This window comes from Trematomus bernacchii, unplaced genomic scaffold (assembly GCF_902827165.1).
Source record: "Trematomus bernacchii unplaced genomic scaffold, fTreBer1.1, whole genome shotgun sequence".
Classification (NCBI taxonomy): domain Eukaryota; kingdom Metazoa; phylum Chordata; class Actinopteri; order Perciformes; family Nototheniidae; genus Trematomus; species Trematomus bernacchii.
In genome coordinates this window covers 1,327,143-1,352,920 of record NW_022987910.1, presented here as the reverse complement: position 1 = coordinate 1,352,920, position 25,778 = coordinate 1,327,143, and the positions used below count along the sequence as shown (strand labels likewise).

The window sequence follows — 25,778 nt, the reverse complement described above, 5'->3', positions numbered from 1 at the left end:
CACTATCATTTTATGATTGTCCTTGTCTCTTCTGCTTTGATTGAAATGTGTATGGGTAAACAATGGGAGAGGGACATGAGAGAGTGGGAGAGAGAGATAGTGAGTGTGTTTATATATCTGGTTTCACATGGGGACAGGTCAAGATAAGACAAAAAGTTTGGGAAACATAGTGTGTATATCTTTGTTGTGTGTATGTGTGTTTTCACCCTTTTCCATTCCTATAACCACAACGATAGGCAGAATATCAGAATATTACTTAATGTAATGTCCAAAGAAGTAATAAAAATATAACCACACACACACACACACACACACACACACACACACACACACACACACACACACACACACACACACACACACACACACACACACACACACACACACACACACACACACACACACACACACACACACACACGATAACAGAGTAGTAATTTAATGGAGGAAATGACATCCCACCAGCCATTTCTCCTGCTCTCACTCCTCACCTGCCTTTCCACATTTTTCCTTCATTCCATCCATCTCACTCTCTTGCTTGTCCCCTCTGTCTTCTTCTCCATCTCCATTTATCTCCTTCCCTCGTATCTCTACTTGTCTTTACTGTAGCATTAAATAGAATTTGACTTGTTTTAATACAATTTGGTCAATTCAATTCAATCCAATTCGAGGCAATTTAGAGCATGTCAAAGTCAACTGGCTCGTCTTATCCCAACGCAGGACATGCTTGGATGGCTGTGGCTCAGGAGGTAGAACCAGTTGTCTATTGGCAGCATGATTGTTGGTCGATTCCCAACTCAATCTGTTAAATGTCTTAATCAAGGAACCCTAACTGTAATATAGCTCATTGGGGAATGGTTAAAAAAACAAATTACTTTCTCTGCTACGGTAGAACTAAGGAATATAGCTTTTGCATATATACAATGTGTTAAGATGGCTGTTAAGATGTGTAAGATGGCCTCTCAATCACTTAAAGAGGTCTAAAATGATGTTTTGAAGAGTCTCTGATCACATACTATTCACATCAGTTTAAAATGAGAAAAAAAACATGTATTGAAATTAAAAAAGGAGAATTGTGTGTATTCACAGTTTTCTGTTGGAACAGTCAGGCTGTGTGTTTGGAAGCATCTTTCACTGGCCTCTACACCTCCTTGTTTGCAATTAAAAATATGTTTCCTAAACTGTAAGAGCTGAGGGTATCTTTATTTAGTTTGCTAGTGTGATTAAAGTTAAGCACAATTTTACCCAAAGAGCCTTGTGCTTCCAGTAGTCTCATATCATCGCATAGCAACTAGCACTTCCCCCAAGCATCTGTTGAAATGCTGCTGCTATAGCTTGAAAAAAAAGAAGTGCTTGGTGGAATCAACCCCTAAGTGCCTTGTATCTCTCTGCGAATGAGCAAAGGCAGCTATTTAATTAGGAGTACCAAATCGTATTTGTTTGTATTTATTCCAACTCTGTGATATGCCTTCTGCTCGTAAGGACTCTCTGGAATCTCTGGAAGTCTTTCCACAGCTGACCCTGCAGTCCCTGCTGATGCTGATGGAGGAGATAATAGCGCGGTGTAGAATTTCAAGCTTGTATTTGGATCTTTTTTATATAAACAAGCTCCTTTAAGGTTTCTTACCCAACTTTATGTGATAACAATATTGGCCCCAAAACATTATGTCAACTGAATAGCACTAGACCTGTTTAACTGTATTATGTATGCAATGTGGACATGAGCTGCATATATTGCATTGTCAACACCAGCAAAAGTGGGTTTTACTTTGCAATTTCAAGAATTGTACTCTTTAACTCACCGCCTATTCTATAGTAAAAACAATAAAACAACAAGGAGTATATACAGCCTTTAACATACCAAGTTGTTCTGCACAGTATATGCACTTTTTAGTTTTCTCGAAGAATCAGCTATATCTTTGTACATCTCTCTGTATAACAGCCAGGGTTCATGTAGAGTTTAACCAGACAACTGTGTGGTTCAAATCAAAAAATCAAAAGCCTCACATTTTGTATTTAATTAGCACATGTTTACTGGCAGAAATTGTGAGGACAACTTGGCAACCACTGTGGGCACAGTTAAACTATGTATAACTGTGTCATGTACCAGCGGGTTGAAGATAATTCAAAGAAAACACTTTGTTTGCATGTGACTTAGAAGTCTACAATCAAAATGTCAAGAAATGGAACCGAAACTGCATTCTCTCCAAACCAACCACCAGACTGTGGCGACTGTTTGTGTGTCTGCTGAGCTCCCAGCCTGGGTAAACACAGATTGTCCTAGACAGAAGGTTTGGGAATCCAAAACAAACACATTAATCATTTAAGAAAATTTGTGAACAAACTTGTCTGGTAATGACATGTTTCTTCCAATGCTAATGTAGTTGTCAAGGACTAAACTCAGCCCTACACAAGGGGGAATAATTAGGAAAGGTTGTTCTAAAAAATACTGATAAGCTTGACAGATGAAGCTATTAAGCAAGTGAACACATAACAATACCATGTAACAAAACACAATCTTGCTTAATCTGCTGAATTTAGATGAGAGCTATTTGCTATATAGTCAATAGCCCTTGAAAAAAGAAGGTACGGTTATTTCTACGAGTGCATTAAAGATAAATGAATAAGGTTTTATGTCATATTATGTCCTGTCATTTATGTATGTTTATGGTGTTTTAAAAAAAATACTTTCGTGCAGTTTGTGCAATGCAAATTACCCTAGGCGTTATAAAGGTTTCAATCGTATTTATGATTGGTGGCCTTTTCCTCCATAATGTGTACCTAGATTGGCCTGTCACGGTGCTGATATTTGAAATCTCAAACATAGAGGCTTTCAAGGGAAATAGCAAATCATGTGTGGTAATTGTGTTTAGACTTTGACATTTCATCTTACTCCTGTCTGTTTACCAAACATGGTGATTGTCTTGATTTTGTAATTGGTATACGCCTCCACGAAACACCCAGAAGTATTAATAGTTAGCATTAACTCAGTAATCAGCCATATCCCCTAATCACAGCTGCCAGGTGCGTCTGTTGCTGCAATTATCTCTTGGAATTCTGGTTAAAAAGCACACATGAATATGAAAAAGTGAAATGATTCGATGAAGGGACAGAGGTGATTGTGTACAAAAAAAACAAGACCTTTTCTTATCCTTTCTGTTCCTTTGAGTGCCACAGTAGCTACACTTCCATTCCCCCTGGGAGTCTCCACACAGACAGACTGCAGGGTAGCAGCAGTGAACAGTACCCGTCCCCAGGCAAGAAGTCAACCTCTGCTGATGAAAGCTAAACAGACACGCACATGCACCCACACACTTCGCCAACACTGTATGCTCATACATTTCCCGCCAACACTGTATGCTCATACATTTCCCTGGAGACAGTCCACCTTAACCCTATTACTCACACTTTAAAGCATCAATGATATACAATATCCACACACACAAACATACGAGAATCACAATAACACTGAGGAATTCTCTCGAGACTTAATTACTGATGGTCATGGTTGAACAAGTTATACAAGATGTAAAGCCTCTCCGGACCAAACCACACACGAAGGACGAACACAGCTTTCATTTTCCTACAGAGACCTTTTTATAATACACCCTTAATCATTTAAACTGACCTTTCGAACATTAAATGAACCTTGTCTATGTTGCAGTCTTTCCTTAGTTTATGAGGGCAGTTTGAGGTTGCCCTCTATCAGTGAGGGGATAATGAATGTTCTGTAAATTTCCAATTTCTTTACAAAATATCTCTATTTACTTTTTTGTTATGTTCAGGTATTATATACAGGTGGAGTTTCAATATGCTGTTCAAGCCATTCAACATCAAGAGAGCAGAACCTAAGGCTGTTATTACAGAATAACCTGTCAACATGCTTGGGTAACTTGAGTGAATTGACAAAGCAAAACATGTTTAAATGTCAAAGTAAATCCAGTTAGAGCGAGGGCAGATTTTAATAGAGAGAGACAGGGATGTGACCAGATGATGTCAGGTTCAGGTGTTGTTAGGGAAAGGAAATGAGTAGTGCTCTAAAACCTTTCTCAAAAAACTGTGTTGAGGTGCCCTTGAACAAGGCACTCGATATTTAGTTATTCAGTGAAGCTGTTCAGTGGTTTGTAAAAAAGGTCAGAGGTTGAGCAAAAATGTTTCTAAAGTATGAATAGGTAGGGGCACATCATTGAAAATAAGGGCAGCTGAGATCTAGGTAACAATAGCTAATACAAGTTTGAGCTGTTGGCAAAGTGGATATGAATAAAGAAAATGAGGAGAAAATGGAAACAAATAACCCTCCCATGACGGATACAGCATTGATCCAGATTGAACTTAGTGTGAGAAAAACGGTTGTCTTATTAATGGCTTTACTAGTTCAATCCATACCAGAGAGATAGAAAACCTAAGCCCTGAAGATCCATACCATTTCAAATGACAATAGTCAGGTCACCTAGAATGCCATGTAAACACTAGGTCTGCAAGACGTACAAACACACTGCAGCTATTGTGCAGATTTTGTTTTCTCTTTTGAATTTTCTTCACATTGCATTTCATAGTGATTTATTTATTTGTTCCTTGGGTAGGGAATTCAATGATGAGGATTTGCCAAGTGAATACAGTGAAACAACTTTATCAAAGAGACGCAGCACCAGAATGTCCTAGTTAAAAACCGGATTACTTCTTGACAGAGAAAGTGTGCAAAACATTGATTTCAGCCCTGTTCAGTCAACATAATCCATTAACAAGTATGGCTTTGAAACCACGGACAAGGACAAGTGGAAGAATACAGTACGTCAGCAGAAAGCTATTCGTCATTGACCAAGTGTGTTGAATGAGGGCTTAGTCTTTATTATTCTTGTTTACAAAGCTTGGGGTTACTCAACATAACAAATCAAACTTGAACCAGCATGAACAACCTCCTTTTTTTTCTAATTTCCGTATACAGTACTCCTATCTCGCATTTTGATTGGAGAGTTAAGATCAATGAATTGGTAATTTCTTTTTTTCAGGTTGAGCAATAAACATTCAAGAAGTGACTTTAGGTCATCCACACACATTTCCTTGTAACAGTAACCATGCTACAGTACTTACATACACCACCGGGCTTCTATGCTATACACGTATCATCACACATGTGCGGATAAACATTCTGAGCCTTATCTGAACATCAAGCTTCCAGGGGCTTTGCTTGATAATGACTCATTCTTTCTCTATCGTCAGGCTAAGCTGTTTGCATGCAGATAACCACACACAAACAGTGCAGATAATTGCACACACAAAATGTAAAATGACGGAAAATGTGCAAAGACGTGTGCAGGATATGAACAACATCTAAGATGAATGGTTGGATGAGCACGAACACGCATTTATAGAGTCAGTTTGCCGCTTATACACTGCCGAGAGAAAATATGCATTCTTGTTCCAATTAGTAACGAAAAACATGTTCCCAAGCTTAATATGTAGTAAGTGTCATATGTGACTATTCTTTATCTCTTTCTCCTATCTCTCATTTTCTCTCGGTTGGCAGCATTGTATATAGAATCCACAGCAGACAAACACTCAGAAGGTCCTGGGAGATCAGAATGCAGAAACCTTCTCATAAAAAATAGATCTGCTCTATAAAAATAAGCTACAATCTATACCCTGTAGTCTTTTAGAGTTGTTTCTACAACACTGGAAGCGATCTAGAGCAGAGTAATGTCATTTAGTATCTCTTTTCAGGGTAACTATATTTTTAATTACCTTTTTTGCCACTAGTTGTGTTGGCGGGTAAACGTATAACCATATCGTCGTCTCTGGGATTGTCACACATTGCTTAGTATTTTTTTTTTTTTACTCCAGATTAATTAAAGGGGACCTATCATGCAAAATGCACTTTTGTACGTCTTTTATACATGAATATGTGTCCCCGGCGTTCCAGGGAACTCACCAAGTGTCAGAAAATACAACCCTCTCTATTTTCCTCCATACCCAAATCTCTAAAAAAGGGGCTGCAACGGATCTGATAAAAACTGATCCAGATTTGAACACTGTCCTGACGTCAGGACAGTGGCGCTACGGCTATTGGGCCAACTCCACCAATCAGGAGGAGACAGCCACGGCCATTGCCGTTCGAAAGCGCTGGAGACGCTGTAGTACATATGCCAGGCCTGTAGGTGGTGCTGTTCTCACAGAATCAGCCCTTGCAAAAACAGGGCTAAAAAAGTGCAAATTGAGCGAAATGAGGCATGGCTAAAATGCATGATCTGTTTGGTATTTTGAAAAAAAAAAAGTATAAATATGCCTTATATAGGTATGGTCCTACACTATATTATTATAATATAGCATGATAGGTCCACTTTAAATAAGCAATCATGATTGTCAAACACATACAAGGTGGAGAAGGAACTCAGATTTTAAATATTGAGGCAGCTCCCTAGCAAGTATGTGTTTAAGGCGTCCATATTTATTAGTTTCAAAAGCCACATCCAATAGGGAACGCAGTGGTGTTGTCACAGGTGTTTGTGCAAATCGGTAACACAGTTTAACTAAACCCAATCACCACAAAAACTAAAGTGATCTGCCTTACCCTGTCCGCCTGTGTACAAGTTACCTGAGAGGTGGAGTCAGTCTCTCCAAAGTTATCACAATCAACGGTATAACGGCAATAGTTCATATATCTAGTTTACTATTTAAAACAACATATACATATTCAGCTACCTCCTATCTTACAAGAGAGAAATTAAAATATGATTCGATACAGATTCAAAACTTTATTTAAAAGAAAAAGCCCAATGGAGCTGCAGCTTTCTTTTTACAACTACAATTAAAAGTATCTTTTTACGATGATATAAACAGCAATTATGACACATTACCAAATTCTGTCTTTTACAATCCTATGGCCATGTACGATAGAAACACAGCCTCTCACTCTGAGATATAATCTGCCTCTCTTTCTCCCCAGCCGACTGCTCTGACAATATTACCTTCCCATATGGAGAATATTACTCTTGTATGCCATCTGTACTATCATCCATCCCCTCGGGCGTGTGACCGTTTGTGTGTGTCTGTGTGTGAGGAATAGAGCCTTTGGGAGAATGAGCGCAGCGAGATAAAGGACATGTGTGAGTGTGCATGACATGACTACAGTCATGTGGATGAGTGAGATGGAGATAGAAGAGTAAGTGCATGTTCAATGGTTCCAATACTTCACAGTCTGCATAACCCTGCCATGATAAGACACTGTAATAATCCCCACTAGCTGATTGTTATAGTTGATGCTCGTTGTCGGTGCTTTAATGACTCTTTCACTGACAAACACAATTATAATTTTCCATGCAAACACTACAGCCAACAAGAACATTATTTTCTAGAGCATCAAGCAGAAACAATATACTGTATATATATATATATATATATATATATCACACAACTGGCTTGCCATGCACTAACACATATGTGTTTGGATAAAAATTGAATCATATTCATAAATAGAGAGCTGTTAATACATTGATGTACAGTTCTGAAGTGTCACTTATAAATACATTTAAATAAATAAATTGCTCTTGTACTATGTAACGAAATTGTTCCTCTGCATTTGACCCATCCCAGTGTTAGGAGCAGTGTGCTGCCGTGGACGGCGCCCGGGGAGCAGTGTAGGGAACGGTGCCTTGCTCAGGGACATCTCGGTAGCACTTGGTCTTGCCGGGACTCGAACTGGTGACCTTCCAGTTGCCAAGCCAAGCCAAGTCCCTATCGACTTCGCCACCACTTCTATACATCTCCTTCCTCTATCTTGCCCCTCTTGTTCTATCCTACAGCAGACACCAAACAGATTCATGACCCCAATCTTTCTTTTCAAGTCTCACCTACTGCCTTACAAATACCATAACCTGTCTGATGCAATATTCCTTTTGCCTCCATATGTCAGTTATGTTTTACCACAAGCAGAGAAACAGAGAAAAAAGAAAAAAAGAATCACATAGTTGGTACCGCTGCGCTTCGAACTGAATGCTAATGTTTGCATGCTTAAAACAATTATGCTAACCTGCTGATGCTTTGCCAGTATAGTGTTTACCATATTCACCATTTTAGTTGTGTGTTAGCATGCTCATATTTGCAAATTCAGAATACATACAAAGTTGAATATGTGTACTTAATTTCAACGCAACCCTTTTCAGAATTGTCAGAACATTTCTATCAAAACCAAACCATAACTCACATGGGTGCTAGAGGACCAATCTGAGGGGATCACAGTAGTCACTAAGATGCAATGTTGGAAGATGTTAAGAGATATCACTGGATAAATAAACACTGTAGATGAAATATCAGTCTCAAAAAGTGGTGGACCAACTGATATTGCCTGAGAGACAGTACAAACAAAAAGACAGAAGAACAAACAAAGCGACAGAGCTTTATTCATAAGAAAAATAAAAGTATATTTTTGCAGCATAAAAACACTCCCACACACAGTTTAACATTAAGCTATGGGAAATCTATCGCTGTATATGTGTAATTACTTACTGTGCAATGACAACTATTGCAATCCAGGGTCTCAGAGTTGTGTTTCCATCCAGCTGCTCAGTCAACAGACAATAATAACTACTAATGAACAGTATTTAGATACTAGAAAAAAAACGCAGTGTTCACTGCAGACGAATGGATGGATTAAAACCTAAAATGAAAAACATAACTCGAAAAATATAAAATACATATTTTACGAATTACTTATGTACTTACATTCAAGAACATGCTAAATAACTCTGGAGCAGACCGTGTGCAGTGCCCTCTACCTTGAGAACAAATTTGAGAGTAAAAAAACAACAGCAGTGGGGTCCTCCAGGCAGTTGGTGATCCCATTTAGCAAGCACCCTCTGGTGACTCCTCCAACTAAAAGGGCCCCAGATGGGAAGGCTCTGACCTTGTTCTGAACTTTGTCTGCACTGCCAAGAGGTATGGTTGATGCTCAGATTTTCATACAGAGCATGTATGACACACTTGGGATTAAGTATGTTCTTAAAATATAAAGTATTAGTCATTTTTCATTCAAGCAGTAATTATTCACTAACATGATTATCCTACATGTAAGGGCAAATAAATGACCTGTAGTCCCATATGGTGTATCTCTAAATAACATTGAATGACTACTCTCTCGCTAGCTAGTTTTTGCCAAGAGTTCTTAGCTGCATCTTCCTGTGATACCGTTTATCAGAAGGCTCAGAAATTAGCAAAACATAATGCCCTTTAAGGAACTTAAATAGAGAATGTAGGAGAGCTGAGCAAAAAATAAATGGAAGAAAGACCAACTAAAAGTGTCTTTTAATATCCTTAAAAGTTTGATACTAGACCATCAGCATACATTTAAAAAGCAAGGTATTTCTTTATTTTTTTAATTGAATTGGTAATAGCTGCCACAACCCTGGGGTATAATTTCAGTCAATCAACTCAGTGCTTAACCTTCCCGCCAGCCAGCATATAAAAGGATCCCCTGAGAGATGTGAGCAGTTTCTTAAACAGAATAGATGACATTAGGGTCCTTATCACACCTGTGACCATAACACTTCTCATCTGACAAGGAAGTCTCTGCCAGTCAACTTACTTCAAACTAAGTTTAATGCCAGAAGATTACACCACCAACATTTTTGAAAGCTATAATTCAAGCTGTTGGCCCACAACGCAATGGGCACTCTAATATCAAGTGCTCATTGTCACCTGGCTCTGTCCCACACAGCTTTATAAAATCCAGTAGTGCAACCTCTCCTGGAAACACACTCTACCCTTTTTAAGTTCATTTTAAAACCTAACTTTAAAAATAAAAGGCTTTTGCTTCTCAATTAATCTCACAGAAGTTAAATCAATGAAAATGACTTGCCCAGAAACAGCTCGAGTAAGGGATGATCTTTTGCTTGTAACTCATTTTGGGCTTGTTTTATTTTAGTTAAGCCTAATATGAGTTTTGCATTTGATACAGTTGACCACAGTATACCTATGAATGATCTTGAGGACTTTGTTGGTATTATAAACATTACGTCTGCCTGGTTTTGCTCCTCTAACAGATCCTTCTCTATTGTAATGAAGAAATGACCCTCATCCTGTGCCATCCTTCCATGTGGTATTCCCCAGGGGTCAGTTCTTGGCTTTTAACTACTTTCTATTGATAGGCTTCCTTGTGGACATATAATCCATATAATATACATGTATACTGTTATGTATACTGTATATGTAACAAAGACACATTTTCTCATGTTATGGGTTATCTCCATGTTATCAAATACTCAATGTCACAAGACGTGTGCCCTTTGACTGTGAGCACCCAAGCCATTAGATGGGTGACCAAAACTAGTGATGGAAGAAGTATGTATGTAGAAGAAGCAATATTTAAAGTCAAAAGATTAAGTAAAACCATAATAAGACATATCTTGGTGACTTTAGATTGCATATCCAATCACAAGAGGAGTCTGCAACTTGATTCCAATGTGCCTGGTCTTCTAACCCGGCTCACTGGGTTTTGTTTTGCTTTTCTTTGCATGTTTCTCTTTGATGAGAGAAGGACAACTCCTCAGGTACCTCCTTGTGAGGCAGCAAGTGGTTGTATGCAGGTTGCCTCACTGCTGTCTCAGAAGAAGGAGATTCAGGAGGCTGAATGAAAGAACATGATAGTCCAAAATGCAGACCATCACCAGTATCCTCCCAGTACAAACACAGACGGATGGAAACTAGCTCAAAGCTAAAATCCGGCTCATTTACATTTAAAAGCATTATTTTGTTTAAAATGTTCATTAATGTGCACTGTCCCGGTTCAAATAAACGATTAAATTAAAAAAAAATTAAAAAAAGACCAGTTTCTATTGTGATGATACAGGGATTTCTTCATGTTTCTATCCCTGCAAAGATAAGAAGGCAGACACACAGAGAGCTCTGGGGTAAACATAGAATCAAGGGAGGGTCCCATCCATCACTGGAAATGTCTGAAGGGCCAAATCAATTGTGTGCGTGTTTATGTGTGTGTGTGTGTATGTGCATGTGCATGTGCCTGCGCATGCCAAGTGTTTGTGTGTTATTTGATGCACTCAACTACCACAGAAAGAAGAGCCAGAATGTGAGTGGGCAAACCGTGATGTGACTTTTGAAACATGCAGGCAGGCACGCACGCACGCACGCACACACGCACACACACACCGACACACACAGGAAACCAGTGAGCTTAAGGAGATAAATACCAATGCTGTCAGAAAGAAATTGACCTCTACAGCCAGTAAACACACAAACAACAAGAACATGTCCAAACATACACAGCAGCCATCTCTCTGTCTAGCATAAAGGTTAGATGTCTTGCTTCAACTGAGATTGTGTGAGCATACATGTGAATGCCTCTTTATGTGAATCTGCCCCCTTGATAATCGCCACGCAGTGCATAATTAATTATTCTTCTATTTCCATGAGAGCCTTTCTCTCTCTTCCTGTTGCTGCTCTGATCAGTTGAATAGCTTTTTGCTTTATACTCTGTCTCTTCCTATTTGAAAGTGTGATGAATTACTTGCTGGTTACATAGGAATCTATTACCCTTGCTGAATACCAATAGGCCATTGAATGGATGAATGGGTCCAAGGCTGTGACTGGCTTTGAGGTTTAGGAACATCTCTCAATGTTCTAGGTATGCCACCAGAGTTTCCACAAATGTAGACCAACACACACGTTTCTGCACACAAATGCAGACGCATGGCAACTCCAGAGAAGGCCACGGATTGGGGAAGAAAGTGCATTTGCGTGTGGTGTGTGTGTGTGTGTGTGTGTGTGTGTGTGTGTGTGTGTGTGTGTGTGTGTGTGTGTGTGTGTGTGTGTGTGTGTGTGTGTGTGTGTGTGTGTGTGTGTGTGTGTGTGTGTGTGTGTGTGTGTGTGTGTGTGTGTGTGTGTGTAAAGGTCATGCCTCTCATCTCTAAGTGAGCCTCGGTGAGAGGACCGAGTGGCAGCACTCATCAATATTAACTAACGCCCTTCCTTTCATCCACATCATAAATCCATGGAAACAAACGCACATGCATGAGGGTTTGTGTTTGAGAGGGGCAGACTTAGATTGCACGGTGAGCCTTATGATTAAAAATAAATGTCCTAATAAACTGTACTGCATTAAAACAGTGCTATTTACAATATATCATTGATTGGAATCAATCCAATTCCCAGCTTGCGAGAATGGCGCACAGAAATAGGTAGAGCAAAGCAAACATAGGGACATAAATGTACTGTAAGTGACAGATGTGATGATGTAGGTGTAGGTACAGTGTGTGCTTCAGCAGCTGATGTGTCAGTTTGAGTTGAAATAAATTAACTAAGCACACATCACAGCTTTTGTCCTACACCAAAAGCCACTTAACAGCTAATGAGTAATGAGACAGACAGCGCAATGACAGACAGAGGTGGGTGTTCAAGAGAGAATGAAATACTCTAAATAAGGTGAAAACAAATGAAAATGGTGAACATGACTCCAGGAAATTGAAGGTGAGAATTGAAGCAGTAGAAGCAGAAAAGTGAGACCAGCAAAGCACCATGTTTGTTTGTGATTATGCACGAGTGCATGCTTGTGCTTATAAGCGTAAAAAAAGCAAAGTGAGAGGAATGAAAGGGAAGAGAAGAAAGACTGCGAATGGAAATCCTTTGATCATGAAAACAACAGCAGCTAAGCCAAAGAGTGAAGAACAACAAAAAGACTTGAGAGACAATTACTGGGGACATGTCTCCATTCAGTATAAACACCCCTGTGTTTTGCTTAAGCGATGGGCAACACTTAAAATCCACTGTCATCTCTTCTCATGCTTTTCATCTTACAACTACAGAGTGGAAAACAAACAGAGAATACATACTCTTTTTTTCTGTTTCAGATATCATGCCCACTGGGAAAATAGAGGTCTTAATGAAACACATTAGACGAAGGCACCTGAGGCTGTATATGTGTATATACAAGTCTGTAGGTGTGGGTCACCATGTGGGTTAAGAGACACAGCCTCCAGGGAATGTGGCGATTCATTGAGACACAGTGAATGGTCTTACAATATTAATAACTGTTCATTAAAGAGGAAAGTAAATACGTTGCTGACAAAGGATTCATATCCACTTGGAGAAAGAAACCTCTCCATCCTTCTGATTGACGTGTTACTTTAATATCACTCGGCTGGCGCAGACAAAACACTGCAGCATGTTGTGGGAGGATTTTACTTAACCAGCTTCAGGCTTGCTACTCTATAAAACCTGCAACACGACTGTCTCACTGTGTCTCATCTTGCCTCAAGGAACTACAGATCCACAAAAAAGAATTTCATTAATACGGTATCATTGCGGCTCAGTATGACTCCATAGATGTCTTTTCATCTTCATCCTAATAACTAAAACCCTTTGTTCCTATACCACAAGATTATGCACTGCAACATATTTCAAACTAACACCTTTATCTCCAACATATTTATGATGTTATAGGTCTTTAAAAAGTCATAACATTAATATGTTATAACCATAGCTGCCTGTGTTGGCTTAACCACATAGACAGCGTTCAATACTTCTAGATAGGGTAATCTTGTACACTGCATTGAACTGTATTGAATTACTGCTGATGCGAATGGCATATGTTGGCAAAACAAGATGATCATTTTCAACATTGTTTTGTCAGCGGATCACTTTTTCAAGGGAGTAATGGAAAAATGATAAACAGTTATAGTAAGCCTCTGAATAACAAAAGAGCTGGGGGTGACATGCTGAAGACCATCAACTCTTTAACAAGGTACAATGTACTGTGCCCTGCTCTTGTGTGGTAAACGACTCACACCATGTGCAGCATTAACTCAAATTAAACTTGAAATGACAAATGAGTGTTTTTTTTATTATTATTATGAGTTTGTGTGGCTGCTCTTTAAACAGATACACTAGCTGTGTTTCATTACCAAGAAAGTTGCTGCTCAAGGAGCGCTTGCCGTATTGAACTCTACTTGCTGTTACGATATAAAGGATTACAACTTTAAGATGACTAGAACATTGCTCCCAGCTTGCTCCTGTTCTTAGAAATTGAAAAAAGTGACCCCATGTGTATTTGCCCAACAGGCAATAAAGAAAAAACAAATTACTGAAAATATAGTTTGTCAAAATTCTTGAGCTTAATGCAGCCCGGGCACCATTGCCTTCAGCAATATCTGTGGAAAACAAGAACCTTTACTGCTTTTAAAAAACTCTTTCCCTATTGCAAGTGCCTTAAGACGTCAGTTTTATTCCACGACGGTAGACTTTTTAATGAAAGAAGTGAGACACAATGAGAAACAGTCGGTTTTATTGTACCACTAAATGAAATCAAATTACCTGGAGCAAATAAGTGGATTCACTGCGACATGCTGCATGGTCCAATAATATTGCTTGCTGTTTGGTCATTACTGCTGATGCTAGAATAAAAAGATGCAACAGAGCGATTCTTTAGGGAGCACTCAGCACTCCATAGGAGCCACCATGCACGGAGGCGCACACACACAAACACACACCTAAATACAGTTCAGCATTTGATCATCAATGGATCAGAAAATGAAAAGGTTTGCAAGCGCCATGACCCCAATGATGCTGAAGTATACATAACATATCAATTAATTCCTTTATAAAGACTATAGACTTCCCTTGCATGGTTAAGAGCCATACGTAATCAGATTGTGCATGTTTTGCTTCATCATGTTCCAAAAATATGTTATATTAGTATTTATTTATTCTAAGAACATCATAAAAGCAATAACTATGTCTGTTTTAGATGTTTTGTCTACAAGTAATTTACAAGACAGGAACTCCAGCTGTTCTGTTACTTTCCTCCATACCTTCTAAATGTTATTTTTCCTGTCTTAGCCATTTTGACCAAACTCATAACTATGTATGTCTGGGGAAATTTAAATAACCTTCTTTGTGAAACTAGTGTTTTTCAAATTGTTACTCTGGTAATAAAAACATATATGCAAACTCTGTATGTGAGTATTGCAAGAACAAATAAATACTAGGCTGCAATGCATCTCTAAATGTATTGTTGTTCTTACCAATGTTCATTAAAACTCTACCAAAAAATGACTTCAACTGATGACTGAAAAAGAACATCAAAGCATTTAAATGACAGCGTTAATGCCTACTGGTGACTTACAAATGACTGCTCCACTAAAGGCACCTGTAAATGTGAGTTTAAATTAAATCCATTATTCCCATGCAATTAACGCTCAAGCAGATAATTTGTCTTGATGCCATGAAAAGCATTTAGGTTGCAGTGAGAGGCAGCCAGACTTTCAGTTTGCCAGTAACATGAATAAACGAAGGCTTGCTGCAAAAATAAATCTCCTTGCCCTGCCAGGGTTTCAGATATTATTTCACTCTATTTTCCCCAGTGTGGCCATTAAGAAGACATATAACCACGCAAAACATCACCAATAAAGATGATGGTACAGTGCCATTATAGAACCTCTCAAATCATCTACGTACAAGACGACTGAGCCATTTCATGAAAGAAGTGAGCAAGCAAAAGGCAACGAGAGATGCTGTATGTGAGGAAGTTGGAAATATATACAGTACGGACAGGGTGGCAAATCAATGTGTACACGTGTCAGAGAGAGGGAGACTGCACATTTTTTTTATTTGCACTTGAGTGTGTAGGTGGGTGGTGCTGAGTAGTAGCAGTGTGTGCCAAGAATCAATTTAATCAAAGCTCCAAGCCTGGACATGTAGAGTGAATGCGAAACACTGATGATGAACTCTTTGAAAGTGTGTGTGGGTATACATGTGTGTCCTAATGGTCATTATTGAATAAACACCCTTTCAGCTAGCTAAACCAATGATGCTGTCATTTTCTTGTCAACAGGGGAATACAAACTGAAGGGTGTTTTCAACTAAAGTCTTTAATAAGCAGGTGCTAAGAAAGGGTGCAAACAAGCCACTTAAAATCAACAGAGAGCTATTAAACTGTGATTGGTCAGTTGTAACAAGCAACAAAAAGGTGTGTTAGGTAGAGTACTTACAAATGACATATGATGCAAGGGGTTTATGGGAGTCCTACATTCCTATGGTGTATGAGATTATTTAAAATGTAATTTATAGCATCAGATCTGCTCATTTATAGCACTACCAAAACACTACTGTAGATGCAGAGTTTGTGATCTGGCCATATTGGCTTTAATTCCCACATTATCTTTGTTAACACTTTATGTATTAACTATTTGATATTATAAGTAGACTCACCATATACTAATGTATCAGGAGTTACATCCAGGTATGTTTTAATAGTCTTTTATTACACATATTACACATACTAGCCTTTGCCTAGACCTTTTTTTACCACCCTTTCATTTTTATTTTTCTATTTAAAAAAAAAAAAATGTATTGCTTTTTATTAATTCTACCGTGTTGTGTCATGTCTATTTATACTGTTCCTGTTCACTGCTTGTAGCACTTCGGGATTTGAATTCGAATATGAAGTGCTTTATAAATGGAACCCATTATTATTATTATTACATATTAGTTGAATACTCAATTTTGATTTAACATTTCTGAGGTCTGCTCTTTTTTGTAAGCAGACTGCTGCTAAGGCTAGTGTCAGAGACGTGCAAACAGAACATTAGTTTTCCTACATCACAAAACGCAGTGGAAAACATTTTGAATATGTATTTCTATATTTGTAGAGAGCATGAAACTTTGGATTAATGATTTCTAAACTGTACCCAGTAAAGAAACGAAAAAGAGCAAGAGAGAAGGAAAGAGTTTAAAAGACTCAGAAAGCTAGACCACATACATTTCCAGAAGAAGACAGAAGGGAAGTACATACAGGGAACATGGTATGTGCTTTTACAGTGTTTAAAGACTGGTTAATGGAAAAGTAAATGTGAACAGACTTGGACAATTAGAGAACATTTTGATCAGTGTTGACGTCATGTTAGCTCACGTTGCTGTCGCAGCAGTCAATGGTACGCAGTGGAACAGACAATGTTTTCTAAACAGAAGCAATACGATCAATTTCAAATGAATATTGTGAGTCAAGCCGTTGATTTATTTAGAACGTAGCCGTGTGATTAGCTGCTCACCCGTAGGTGTTATTTTCTCATTAATGACTGGCATGCTGCACATTACTCTTTACTTGTGTGGTCTTTTTACCTAAAAAGGAAAAACGACTGCCCTTACAAATGTTGAGTTTACATTAATTCAACAACCAAGTCTTTCATGAACTTTCTTTATATTGTCTTCTGATATGAACAGTCTTTAGGGGCATAAGAAACATGAAAACATGAGACGCAAGAAGCGCTAGCTGAGAAATCCCCTTGTGGTATCTCCTGGTAACCCCAGTAACCGACATGCCAGGCAAGGTTACATTGAGGTGAAGTGTAAATATTTCAATATAACTTTATATAAATGCAAATACAGTAATTGATGAAATGAGTGCAGATCTACAGTAACTACCATTCCGAATTCAGAAGCCTTATCGTCTCCACATATCTGAATTATTTAATTTAGTCCTTAATTAACAATAGAGGGACAAAACAAGACTGACACCTCAAGGAGATTCTGACTCTGACCGTTTAAATCAGTCAGGCTGCAAAGATAATCAGGTGCAGCCTGCATGTAAATGCAATCTGTAGCCGTCAATAATACATAAACAGTATTGATTTGTGAATGATTCACTATAAGTGCAATCTATATTAACTCTAGATGACAAATGAGGTTATGCATCACTGCAATAATCAACCACCAAAACAAAGACACCACACTACACATCATAATTACAACTGCTGTACAATAGGTACTGTTTGTAATCATGTCATTTGTCTTAGTTTTGGACATGAAACTGATTAAAAAGGACTATCATCCCACATATCAAGAATCACATACAGCCGTGGCGGCACATCGTTGAGCCTTTTAAGCTCTGGCACCACAAACCTGGCATAACCACCTCTTTGTTACAAATCCTTTCTTCTCCATTTCTTTCTCTTCCGTCCCTAATTCACCTTATCACTTTCTGTCTATCTTCATCACGCTCTGTCTCAGCGGATGATCCTTTGCACCTCAGTGACACACAAGTTTTCACACATGCCTTCGGGATTGACAGAAATGTCACCACTCATGCGTGCGTGCATACACACACACACACACACACACACACACACACACACACACACACATCCGCTGCGGCTTTTGGTCATGCTAATCCATGTACATTATTTTTCTATAAGCCAGTGAATAGAGACACATCGGTGAGCCCAGGAGAATCGTGTGCTTCTCTGGCAGAGAGACACACACAGAAACACAGATGCCAACACATTGAGAAGAACGTCAGACACAAACACACACCAACACAGATATAAGCATATATATACTGTACTACAAAAGACACGGACTCACAGGTATACGCTTGCAAGCAGGGTACAACAAAGAGAGATTGACAGCCAAAGAGGATATACGAATGTGTGACCCTGGGACAAGGAATTGGGTTGTATTCCTCTGTGAATATGGAAAACGATGGGGACCAGGGATTTTTATGATCCGTTCAGACTTCCTGAATAATAGAATAAAGAGGAACTAGCCAAGGTCAGAGGCAGAATTCCCAACTCTAATTCTGAGCATTGCTCACCACCCCGAGCAAGAGTCAGGGATTAATTTAGAGATCCATTCGCCACGCCTGTGGAGAGGGGAGAGACGGAAAAACATGATGAAGAATAGAGGAGCTGAGGAAGATGGGGAGACAAGGTGGAGAGTGACAGGGAGCCAAATGAAGAGAGATTGACAAGTGTGATGGCAAGTGGAAAAGAAAGAGTTGTAGAGAGGGACAGAGAAAGAGAAAAAGTTGGAGAGAAAGAGAGACCGGGAAGAGGTTACACTTGTTATGTGAAGCCTGCAGAGAGACAGCAGAGGGGTCTCCAATACGAGCTTCCTTTCCCTAACACTCCTCCCTCATGCCCCAATGCCTGCAAGAGTGTGTGTATTGAAATTAAATACAATTGTGTTGTACAATTACTTAACAGAACCTCAATTCTGATATGTCTTGCTTAACCCCAGTGGCTGATGATCACGCTGCATCAAGATGTCACAGCACTGACAGCCAGAGGTGTCCAGTGGTTATCCAAAGTGTGTTTAACATGAATATGTGGAACCAGAAATAAATAAATACCCGATCGCTTCAGGAGACTTTTAATTATAATGATATGATTTGTGTGGTGTGTGAGTTGGTGTGTGTGCGCGTGTGTGTGTTACTGTCAAACAGCATAACATACAGTAGTTAACAGAAGATTTAACCAATTTTATATGAATAATTTCCGGAAATAATTTAGTTATCATATACAGGATTTATGGTTCCCTCGGTTTGTGTTTGACTGCAAATCATGAACTTTGTTGTTACTCAACCTCTGGAAGGTTATTGTTGTTTAAGTGAATATAGCATAATTAGTAAAGGTAAAAAGAGAAAGGAAGGTTTCTGATGCTCAGTGTAAAACATCTATTAGCCATGCTTTTTGGAACATACATTGTTTTGAACATTTAAAACTGATTGTGCCTATCTTTTCCCTCGAGCAGAACCATTTGCTCATCACTAATAAAGTCATACTCCTCCCTTTACATTATACCAAACCTACTTAATGAGTACTCAATGTGTAGCTTCCCACTCAAGCAACTTAAGAGTCAACAGAAATAGATGCCGCATGTGATCATATTGTAGGTGGGAGGTATTAAATGGTCTATTCATTTTCCAATCACTGTAGGTGGTATTAACTAGTCAGTTCATTCAAGTGTGGCTACATTACAGGGGGCAGGAGACAAACACACTGATTTTTGATTCTATGTAATACAATATTACCGTCCAGGGATGTAAAATGTAAAATTGTATTTTACTTATAACACAACATATATCGATTGCTAGATTGTATTCACGTTCCTTCAGACTTTGAAGCACTTTGAGAACCACTTCTTTGGGATTTTCACTAGGAGCAGCTTGTGAGCTTTCATTTACAAACTGGAAATACTGAAGGATTTTTTTTTTGAAATACAATGATATTACGTCAAAAGGACCCTTCTGTATTCCTGTATTGATTTAGTTCACCCTGCCTTGTTAGTGGCCGCAGTGGTTGATTTATTAAAGTTTTAATAACATAAGAAGATGAAACATTACAGTACAATCACTTGCAAACGTCCCTAAAATAAGATTGATGCACAAAAGGGCATTGTAAATGAGAGGATATGATATGATACCCCTGAGGGACATTCAGCTTGTACTGTAAGGGAAGTGCAAAAAACAGTGCCCTGTCTGAACACCTTAAGAAAGAGAACTGATTAAATAAACTGTTCTCAACATAACATCCATACACAGCTCAGTCCCACTACTATAACTTTTAACTTTGTGTTGTGTCAAAGTACAGACAACTAAAAACCTAATACTACTTTACCCGAAGGCAAAGCAAGAAAATTACACAACCAATATCTTTTAGAGATTTCTTCTCATCTAAGAAACAGTCACGACCCAGAAACAAACCTACCAATTTAAAAGGAAATAAGATCAGTGTGGCATACAGCAGTGTCACTCATTGTGGTGCAGCAACTAAATGTTGCGGCGTAGTGAAGAGAGGGAAAACAATAACGTAAAAGTGTAGGACGACGTAAACTGGCGAGCATTTGGTTAATACTATTCTTTCTCTGATATATGCAAAAGACATGCCCCAACAGAAAGGGGAGAGTCAAACACTAATATTAGAGATAGTCGGGAGTCACTCGGGCATACACCTATTCCGATGTTTGCTCACAACCCTACAGAGGATCAGGATTTCACTGATTTCATAGAATTGATAGACAAGACAATGGCAAATAATTTGGTGTCAAAACTTGATTCAAAAGCCGCTAATGCCAATATCTTGAATATAAACTCAATATAAATAGGGAACCTGATGTCATTAATAAGCTTTATGAAGATCTTGCTATAATCTTGGTATGAAGCTGTGCAGAGGACGGAGCGTCACCAAGTGGAAACCTGCAGGGGTCCCACAGCTAAATCTGGACCAGAGAGGCCAAATAGGAATGTTAATACCAACGCTAACAAAAACCACTTACTGTCTGGCACATTATATCAGGTCAACAGGATGTGTGAAGATAAGATCTAGGTTCCCAGAGAACAGCAACGTACACTGAACGACTAGCTGTCAATCTTTCAAGAGATAATTGATGACTAAAGTACTGTTCTGAACACAAATGAATCATTTTGACCACTGTCTGCTGCAGTTCCAAGACTAACTTTATATCTATAAGCTAAAATAGCGATGGGTAATATTTGCTCTTTTTGCAGATGGGATGGATACTGCCAAGATGTTAATAATATATAAAGGAGCAGAGGTATGATATAAAGAACAGTATCAGCCAGAATGTGGGATAAATACACCACTAACATTGCCTCTAAATACATTTGCAGTGAGAAATGTGTTTATAAGAATGGTTAAAATGCATTTATTCAAAATTGCAATTTTAGCAACTGATGCAGAAAAGTGTGTTTTCACATGATATCCACCAAAGAAGGCTACAACAAGACATTTTCAGTTTGATCCTTTAACAACTTGAGTTGCTAATTAATCAATCTGAACCCAACACAAATGTAGAAACATAGATAGTGTAGGCTTTTAGTTTAAGCCTCATTTTCAGTGATACATATTCATGTACTTACATGCATTGGTGACGGCGAAGCTGTTGGCCGTCTCTATGTTGTCGACATGCGGGACCAGGTTAAATGGAGCCTCCGTAGCATTAGGGCTGGTGTTGTGGAGGAAGATAGCTAGTCGGAACGCTGTATACTCCTGATCAGTATTCCTAATGAACAACCCACCTAGAGAGAGGGATAAGGGTACGGGGCAAAGAGGAGGAAAAGGACGATGGTGTGAAAAAGGAAATGAGTCATTGTAGGGGGGAGAGGGGTCAGATGGGAGTGGGTGAGAGAGGGTGAGAGACAGCAAGAAGAAGAGTAATGTGGGAAAAGAAAGATAGATAGGGAGGGAGGGGCAGAAAAAACATAGGAGAGAGAAGAATGCAAAGATCTTCATTAGTAACCTTCTTCCAATCTCTCACATTTTTGTCTACTGATTGATGGTTACCCCCCCCCCCCCTTTTCCTCTTTGTTATGTATGTATACTAATTTTTTGTCTTTGTATTGTTTTAGTATTATTATTTTGATTTTATTATTATTATTATTATCTTGTTTAGTTCTGTTAGTCGGTACACTACTCCTTTATATTTTGGCTATCTGGTCTGTTTGAGTTATGAAGGTGGCTTAAATACTGTATGCCTTCAAGTGAAAATTAACCATGTATGGCTTGTCAATTGATGCACAATAGTAGAGACTAAATGGTTACTAGTAGCTTTGAACTGTGGTCCCTGTCAATGTACCAAATGTCTTTTCTATGTGTCTTCAATAAAGAAATATAAAAAAAAAAAAAAAATGCAAAGATCTTCGTTAGCTTTGTCACGAAAGGTAATTTGTGTTTTAGCACACCCACACAAACATAAACATGAACACAAAGATGGATACCGACACTGCGCATTACATTGCTAGTTGTGAAAAACCGGGGGAATGCAGTCAAAGAGATAATGAGTTGGAGGACATGAGAGAAACCAGAGGAGGGTCGACATAGACGGTGTAGGCTAAATAAAGGAGGGGCACGGGCCATTCAATAAGAGAGGAAGAGGGAATTGAGGTCTATGTGTCAGTTGCCCTTTAATATGGAGAGTATCCCTTAATAGGGCCCATCTGACATATTAAGAATTAGAGGGGAGAGAAGATGATGAGAAGAAATAAAGCAAAGGTATTATTTAAAAGAGAAGAGTTAAGTTAAGAAGGAGAAGAGGCATATTACCTCAGCTGCTTAAAATACTTTGACTCTTCTATTCATTTAGATGTCATGAGATCCTTTCAAATGTGTTCCCTTACCTGAGAGTAACCACTGATATTGACACTTTAATTGAATGCCAATAACCACTCACATACACTGAAAATGTATCAAACATACTACTGAGATACTTCCCATTGACAACTGTCAAAGTCACCATGTAACTTAATCCACAGCTCTTAACCATGACCTGCCCAGAGAGGGCAAGTGCTGTAGGTCAGGCCATTAGGAGAAGATAGGGTAACCTTAACCAAGCCATAATCAATGTATTGACAAAACATTCACGGCAATGCTAAAAGCTTAAATTGCTGGGAATATTTGTAGGTGAAGTCAAAGTCAGTATAAAACATGTCAATTTTGGGAAAGGAAGGATAATAGAACATGAGGTTGTGTTATATTGCTGTGGATTTCACTGATATACATTTGTTTGATATGCTAATCCTATATATTAGTTCTACATTGCTCCACATGGTAGGTTAAACTGAGCGGAAACAAACCGACTTGACTTAAGTTGAACTGAATCAGACTCAACCCAACTGAATTGTATTACAATGGCAGACTGTGAAGCTTTGGCATCGCATTGGGATGCACAGAAAGTGGAGGGAGGAAGGGAGGGTGGGAAAAAAATGACAGGGGAGGAGTCGGGAGGCAGATCATATTGAACAAAGCAACCATCACATAAAATGTCACTTATGTGTGTAACTTTCAGTGTCTCGTTCGTGCTAAAAGTTTGTATCACCTTCATTTATTCTTTATCTGTGTTTCTTATTATGTGCCTAAATAGATCAGTCATCAAAGAGAGCCACTAAACACATGCATCTTTGATCATTAGGATTAATCTAGATTTTCCTGGGAATGATCAGAAATCTAAAGTGAATTTGCCTAGAAATAAAATATGATTTGTTTTTTTATTAGAATTCCACCTTGGAACACATACTTTCAAACACATACATGTAAAAAACATAAAGACTTTATAAATATGTCCCAACATGACACGTACATGTGCAGCTGTTTCTGCAGGAAATCTGACTAATGCTCTCGTCTGTGTCAGTCTCTGTCTCTTTCTCACACACACACACTTGCAAAAAGAAACTGTCTGTGCTTCAACAGAAATTATACTTGTGTGCAATGCAGAGATATGCAAATGATTCTTTAAGAGAGAGCCGAGTGCATGATCATGTAAGTATATACGAGTGCTTAAGGAGGACGGTCAGTGGGAGAGAAGGACAGAGTGCATGTGTATGCTTCTGTATGATCACATGTGTTTTATACTGTACATGCATGCATGTTCACTGTGTGTGCACATGTACGCTTTCCAGTACAAAAAGTGTGTACCGCATGCTGTACATTTATTAAAATGCATGTTTGCAGCTGTGTGCACAGTATCATGTGTGCATGTGTATGACTGCATTTGCATTGTGTACGTTTGCACATGCATGCTTGAAAACCTGTGCAAATAGGTGTGTGTGTGCCAAGCAGAAAATATTTAGCGTATTAAGTTTATTGGCAGCTGTAGGGAGGAGTCAAGGAGCTGAATCTCATTATAGGACCTCCCAGCTGCCCCCCACAAGGAGTGATGCAGTGCATTCATTATCACATACATGCCTATACTAAGTGTGTGTGCGTTTGTGTGTGTGCAAGAGAGAGAGGAACAGCTCCATGCATGTGGAGTCCCAATGCACTGAGCAAACCAACGATGATCAAGAATCAGTTAACTTTATCTCTGATCTAAAAGGCAGGTTGAAAAGACAGGTTTCCTCCGCACTGACATGAGGGTAACTGGAAAAGGGCAGAGAGGTAGAGAGAGAGAGAGAGAGAGAGAGAGAGAAAGAGAGAGAGAGAATACTGCAGTGTCTAAACAGTGAAGAAGACTAGAAGGGTACAAAGATCGCCGAAACATTCATGAACCCCGAACAGTCTTTAAAATACACAAACATTCAAAAAAGAGACAGATGGAGTGAAAGTGTTCCTTTAAAAACACACAGCAGAGATAACACACCAATCCCCCCTAACAACTCAAATGTATTGTATAAAAGACAAGAAAGATAAGATGCACCAGAAGGAAATATGTTTGATATACTAGTATGTGCTCTTGTTCCTTCATTCATGCGCACATTTCTCATTTTACATTGATTTTGTGTGTTGGAGCGTCCCGGTGCATCCCCGTTCTCTGGTGACTGCTGTCCGCTAAAATCCTCTCCCATTCAGTGTAGTGTGTCAGCTCTGAGTGCTCGTGCGTAAATTCAGTAATCCTCCAACTCACCTAACTGCACTGAGCTGGGGAAAGCCCCCGTCACCAGCCCCATTAGGGCGGAATACACCCCGAGAAAGTGCCAAGACAAAATAATAATCCTCATTTTTCTTTCCTTCAATTCCTTTAGAAACTGTTGAGAGACATCGAGAGGGAGAGCGCGGGGGAGAGGTGCGCGAGAGAGAGAGAGAGAGAGAGAGAGAAAAGGGCGTCAGAAAAAGGGGGAAAAAGGAAGAAAGATGAGAGAGAGGTTTTTCCCCCGTTTTGTCCAGCAGTATTCCTATTCCATGGTGGGCTCGTTCCTTGCTTTCCCCGCAGTGTCCGCTCAGGAGAGAGTTGTGTGTCCGGTGCACATGTACAGACGGAGGCAGAGGAAGAGTGAGGACACTCGCTAGAATGACTGGCTCGGAGAACAGCCTGCATGGAAGAACCGGACATGCGCGCCCCGTCTCTCTCTCTCTCTTACCCACTCAGCCTCCTTCTCTCTCTTCCCTCCTCTCCATCCAACACTTTTCCCTCCCCTGTCTGCCGTCCTTAACTTGCTGTAACACCGAGCCTTATTGCTGCCAATTGATAAGGCTTTATCGAGTTTCATGTAGGGAAAGCAGTAAAAAAAAAAAAAAAGAGGAAACAAATCTGCGTAAGTGCGTGTG

General features: G+C 39.2%; 1 protein-coding gene across 3 annotated transcripts in view; it reads right to left on the bottom strand.

The window, feature by feature from the left end:
• gria4a (glutamate receptor, ionotropic, AMPA 4a) overlaps positions 1-25,482 on the bottom strand; it is a 97,009-nt gene extending 71,527 nt beyond the window's left edge. For all 3 annotated transcript variants that reach the window (XM_034115316.1, XM_034115315.1, XM_034115314.1), the window contains exons 1-2: positions 25,138-25,482; positions 21,659-21,817 (exon numbers count right to left, since the gene is read on the bottom strand). In XM_034115316.1, the coding sequence (XP_033971207.1) occupies positions 21,659-21,817; positions 25,138-25,231 (253 nt within the window). In that variant the 5' untranslated portion in view covers positions 25,232-25,482. The remainder of the gene's footprint in view (positions 1-21,658; positions 21,818-25,137) is intronic.
• Positions 25,483-25,778: the final 296 nt, after the last annotated feature.